Consider the following 6,196-nt stretch of genomic DNA (forward strand, 5'->3'; position numbering starts at 1 on the left):
CGCCCCCTCCCCCCAGCGGGGGCCACTCACCATATTACTCCCCGCACCGGAAGAGACGGCGCCATGCGAAGCCGGAAGAGGCGGAGGAGGCTTCCGTCGCTACGGCAACGAGCGGACCCGTGAGCCCACGCGCGGGAGCGGATGTGACGCTTAAAGGCAAGGGCTCCCGCCTTGGGCCGTTAGCGGGACGCTTCTCCCCTCCGCTCCGGGGAGGCTGGTCCCTGTCCCGGTCCGCCGCCCGGCAGTGACTCTCGCCTCTCCTTACCCGGAGGCAGCGCACGGAAACCCACAGTCGATTCGTTCTCGGCCAGCGTCATCCCCTCAGCCAGCGTGCTACGAGCCGGAGGCAGGCGGCGGGCAGAGAGGTGGCGGCAGAGGCCCTGCCCGCCCCGGCTACCTCAGCCCGACAGCCCTCCCTTGCGATGCGCGGATTTCGAGTGAAATCCCACTGCATTTCTGCATTTTGTCTGCCCGTTTTCTGTGAGAATTCAAAGAAAGGACTCCCGCCGCGGTGGTCACGATACTCCAAGCCGCAAGGACGGTTTTGTTTCACCACGTCCTCCATACAAAAATACACCTAAAATCACGATAGCGTCACTACGGCTAGTCCTCTCTGCTGCTGTATTCTGCATTAATGGCAGTAAGTACGCATCTTTCAGAGTGGATGTTTTTCCAGCAGTATGCAAAATTTCGACGGGGCAGTAGCTCTCGGAACCACAGGAACTCTTGCTGAATATGTAGTCACTGCTTTGCGTGCTGAAGTTCTGAGAACTGCTCCCATCGCTCTGAATATATTAAAACATTAGAAGCATTACCATTGAGCAGTCTAACGCCATCCCAAAGTCTGTCGTGGTACGAAGCAGGGAGTGGACTTTGTGGGAAGGAAAACACAGAGCCACATTTAAGGTACCGAGGCTCTGGAACATGGGGACACGGGGGCTGCAAGGTGACAATAATCTCCTTGTGTGACCTGACTAGCAGACCACTAAACTGCCCAATAGTTTCTGTCAGAAGGAACAAAATACAGAACTGAAGTTTTCTTGGAAGTTAGGATAGCTCAGTTAAAAAAAAAAACTGTGTTACAAAACACCTGCGTGGGATTTAATGTACAGAAAGATTTAGTCACAAGACAGCTTCTTTATCGTTGCCTTTGGGAAATGGGTGAAAAGAAGTAGGAATAAAAATTGAAGCTAGATACTTTATTAAGACAGATTATTGTGACAGATTATTAAGACAGACATAGGAAGATACTTGAAACAACCTTCTGTAATACTGTGCTGTCTTTGGTCTTTTAATGGTCTACTCAGTTGTCCGGTGACCATAGTTACAGCGGTTAAAAATGTTATTTGCATCTAATCTGTTCTGTGAAACACACCAAAAGACTTACCTGACTGTGGGTTGGGAGTGACTGGACAGGTAATTGTATTCCACGAGACACGTATTTAATGTCTCAGACCTGCTCATTCTAAGCTGTTGACTGTAATGAAGAAATTTTTTCCAGTGTACAGAAGTAGTTTTGGGAATAATTTAAACAAAAAAAAAATCCTTTTGCAGTCTGTAAAATTTGCATGACAGGTAAGAGAATTCCAACTGTGGTGTTGTGGTATGTAAACTCTCCACAGGCTGCAGCTGCTGCCTCCACTCAAATTTAACCAGGAAATCAGAAGTCAGGTGAACCACAGGGGCAACATTTTATCTGTATGATATGCTCCACAAATACAAAGTTATTTGGTTACTTCATTATTGACACATCATCAGGCTTTTTGATTATTTCATGTCTTGGCATATTTTTTCCCAGAAGAGGAAAACAGTTATAAGAAATTGCACTTCTGTAATTCACAGAAGAGAAATACGATGACTAATAGCACAGCTGATGCAAGTATTCTGCATATAACAAAACTAACAGTCTTCAAGGATGTCTTACAACTGAGGCAAGTTTGAGGCCTTTTAGAAATTACTAAAATGAGATTTGAAAATAATAGAAGTTACAATATTAGAAAGAACATACTGTGCTTCCAATATATATTTGCAAAAAAAGTGGAATCTTCAAAAGCAGTTGGTAAAAACAACACACTTTGCTCATTAGGTTGGTTGCAGGCTTCTGAAATGCCCACCTTTTTTGGTTTTTTTGCTACACCACAGCACCAATAAATCACTCGTGTGTCGAGAGATGGATTTTAGTGAAATTATATCTTTCTGCCTTCACCACTACATAATACTTTCTGTATTATCAAAAAGTGGAATCTTCAAAAGCAGTTGGTAAAAACAACACACTTTGCTCATTAGGTTGGTTGCAGGCTTCTGAAATGCCCACCTTTTTTGGTTTTTTTGCTACACCACAGCACCAATAAATCACTCGTGTGTCGAGAGATGGATTTTAGTGAAATTATATCTTTCTGCCTTCACCACTACATAATACTTTCTGTATTATCATTACACACAGAATAAAAAAATGACTTGGAGAAGGTTGCATAACTCTTGTCTGTTCCAGAGCCATATGTACCCTTGTAGGAAACAGGCTGGATTTCACAAGTTCACAAAGTATTTGGAAATTTGCAGGAAGATAGCTTGAGTGCAAAAAAAAAACCCACAAAACTTTAAGCTAATTTTTCTCACTTTTTGTGGCAAACTTAAAACATTAAAATACAGAAATAAACAGATTTCATCTGAAATATGCCTGCATCTGACACTAGGCATGGAGCCTTGTCTCACACCATCTTGGCTGGAATGGGAAGACATTTATCGTTTAATTAGTCTAACACACATCAGACCAGGCTATGCTGCCAAGTCCATAATCTATAGATTTCAACACAGCAAGTGCTGGGATATTGTTTTCAGGCTCTTGCTTCTTCACTAAATTTATGTGAGCATCTCCTCTACAAGAATAAAAGTCTATTTGAGTATCTGTAACCTGTACACAAAATTGCTAATTGAAATAATTACAGTGGTTCAGAATCTACCTCCAAGTAGTGGCATTTCAGCCAAAGAGAGATACTGGATAATTATCCCACGTAGACAACAATGGTGTCTCTCTATCCCAAGGAATTAATGCTTGACAGAAGCAGCAATAGCTCTTACGCTTCAGTCCAAAACATTGGGTTTTTCTCCTGATTGCTGTATTGATTTTTATTTGGTTTGCTTGCTTTAACAGTGGTAGATACAATGACATGTTGAAGGCAGTGGTCATGGCTGCTTTTTGAGAGACCCCTAACGCTGCCAGATACGTAATATTAAAATAACTCTAGTCCAACTTTTTTTTTTTAATCTTATCTTCAGGATGTAACTGTAAGAACAGAAAGCCCCAGTAGTTGTTAGCAGTCCAGCTGCAGCCTCAAGACAATGGCTAGAAAGAATTACAAACAGTAAGGAGATGTGGGGATAAGTGAAGAATTTAGATTGTTACCTCAAAAATAACAGCAGCGCTCTCCCCCCAGCAAAATAAAAGGTGCCATTTTGATACTAAGTAAATTGGCTCCAAATAGCTATTTTCAGGACTTCACCAGGACTACCAGAGTTAGTTATGTGAAACCTCCGGGTTTTCACTGTGATTTAGCAAGACTAGGATAAGCACATACTTTCAGTTTCAGCACATTTATTTAGGAAGCAGCACTTCTGTTTACATTAGTTTTAAGAACTTGAGTTATGTCCTTTAGAAACTAAATGAGGTATTTAGATATTTATTGTTCCATCATCTAGTATACAACACCCAATTTTTTTTTTTTTTTTTTTAAAAAACCAGCAGCAATTTAGTAGGCTTCAGGTTTAATGAAAAGGCTCTTAATTTTGGACATTTTATCTGATAAACAGACAAGAAAACAGTAAGAACAGGACAAATGCAACATTTTATTGTGAAGCTAAAGCTATGTGACTGCTCATCATGCTTTTTTACATTGCTTATTAATAAAATGGTGTTTAACATTTCAGAAAACATTCTTAAAAGAACAATGAAACAAAAGTGCTTCAAAACAACAAAATACAAGAATTAACCCCATCCCAGACTGGAGTCACCCAATATATTTAATGGGGGTGGGGTATAGTGTTTTGTCTCCACCTTTGGTTTTTATCGCTTTAATCCAGATTTCTGAAAAATACTGACTAGCCCTTCACAGGAATAAAAATTTGAATCACGTGGCAAAAACACTTTCTGTATTTCCAGTCTCTTTGATAGGTGTGCAAGTATGAGAAAGTACTTTCTTCCTCACTTCTAATGCTAAAAAAACCTACAGGACCGAGAGGCTACACCCCTAGCATCTTAGAAGAATATGCCTATATTAACCAACTACAAAGAATGTTGACCTCTTTCCTCAAAGCCACTTCTCTGAAACAGGATTTTAAGAAGCGCGTCTTACGAAGGCAAGGAAAGTCTTACAGGAAAACACATTGATCACCATAGTTTCCAGGCATCATGTCAAGAATTTGCAAATCAAAAGATCAAACTCTGAAGAACCCACAGTGTTTAGCCAATACATTTAATCCACTGGAGGAGTGTATACCTTGCCAATTATTGCCGAACTCAGGAGGTAGTTATTGACAAAGTAAAGAGTTTCCACTTTAAGACAGTTAACGATTTACATGAGAAGCAGGAAAAACACAATACACGTTTCCCCATACTTCAGAAGATGACTTTGTATTTGCAGGAAGCAACAGTTTAACTTCCTCATCCTGTGGAATTATAGTTACAATATTTAAAAGAAAAAAATATTGAAAAGAATGTTTAAAGAAAAATTTCTAAACGAAAATCACTGATCCATTGGTCATCTCTTAGGATGACCAGCAGATCATCCTAAGCATGAAAATTCAGGTAGGCGAGTCAAACAACATCCTTCAACACTAAATAGCAGCTCAAGAGAACCTAACAATGAAATCAGCAACTGCCTCTAATTAGCACAATGACTGAGATAACTAGTTGCATTCACTACCTGCTTGCTACTTTTCATTCCATTCTTGATACCTGGTAGAAGTCCCCAACACTAAAAACATCACAAAAGCTTGAGACCCCACAGACAATGAATGAAGATTTGTAACCTACAATAGCGCTTGCCACCTCCCAATGCTGCCACATGCAGAAGCATCACTAAAGCACTGCAGTAGCTAGATAAGCATGGCTTAGGCACGACTATGCATTATCGTGTCTTGGGTAGGAAAGCAGCATAAGAATCTAGGGCACAGTTTGACCATAGATGGTTAAGGAAGCCTTAAGTAGAACGTGGCTTTCCACAGCAGTTGCAGAACAGACATCTCGGTTAAATTTGCCAGCATATCTGCCTTCAGTATTCCCAGTGCAAAGTACTTAAATTTCACAAGATGGACTTGGCAGCAGTGCCAAGCAGTGCTAAAAACCGCTTGTTTAGAATAGAAAAAGTACTATTTATTCTACACCAGAAGGTAAGGTTGTCTGAGTAAGTTATATGCATAAAACCTATTATTTTAAAAACATTTGAGAGAATCTAACAGTGAAATCAGCAATGGCCTCTAGCACGGTGACAACAAATTCTTTCTCAGTTCAGAGATCCTATTCTCCATTTTAAAGTGTTACTATCACGTTTATTATCTACATGAAGTAAGTTGCAGGGCCATATTCAGCAAAACTGTTCTAGCGACTGACTTTCTGAAGCAGAGTCAGTAAGATGTCTCAGGGGCAGAATGCCTGTTTCTAATACACTGAACTCCATAAAGTCTAAGAAACTAACAGGACAGAGAGACTTAACACGTGCACAAATATCCTAATTTAGGCTTATCTTTAATATTCAGTGTTGTTCTTGTCTTAACCGCAAGGGGAGAATCTGTACAGGTTTGGTGTACTCTACGGAAAAGTCAACATTAGTAAAGGGAACATTGTAGCACATGACAAATCTTCATTTTAAGGAGAAAGCATCACACAGTGCTTGAGTTTTTCCCTCCCGTTATGCCACCAAAAGCAGCAACCCGCTGCCTGAGAAGACATTGTTCTTCCAACACGTAGAAAGACAAAAGGTGTGTTTCCTGCTTAATAAGAAGAGGCAAAGATGTAGGAAGAAGGTTGTTAAAAAAACAGGGGCTTATGGGTTTTTTTTTTTCCCCACCCTCCAGTAACTGCTACACTTTAAGTCAGTAAAACACACTTGCAGAGGGCCAGACAAGCTGCTTCCTAATCATCTCAAAAAAAGTGGGTCAAGTCACTCATTAGCAGCAGGCAAAAAAAAAAAAAAAAAAAAAA

General features: G+C 40.4%; 1 protein-coding gene across 1 annotated transcript in view; it reads right to left on the minus strand.

Moving 5' to 3' along the window:
- Positions 1–109, minus strand: part of SLC30A6 (solute carrier family 30 member 6) — a 16,748-nt gene extending 16,639 nt beyond the window's left edge. The window contains exon 1 of the mRNA XM_009283799.2: positions 31–109. Coding sequence (XP_009282074.1) covers positions 31–33 — 3 coding nt within the window. The 5' untranslated portion in view covers positions 34–109. The remainder of the gene's footprint in view (positions 1–30) is intronic.
- Between the last annotated feature and the right edge of the window lie 6,087 nt (positions 110–6,196).

Source organism: Aptenodytes forsteri, unplaced genomic scaffold (assembly GCF_000699145.1).
Source record: "Aptenodytes forsteri isolate BGI_AS27 unplaced genomic scaffold, ASM69914v1 Scaffold309, whole genome shotgun sequence".
In the NCBI taxonomy this organism is placed as follows: Eukaryota; Metazoa; Chordata; class Aves; order Sphenisciformes; family Spheniscidae; genus Aptenodytes; species Aptenodytes forsteri.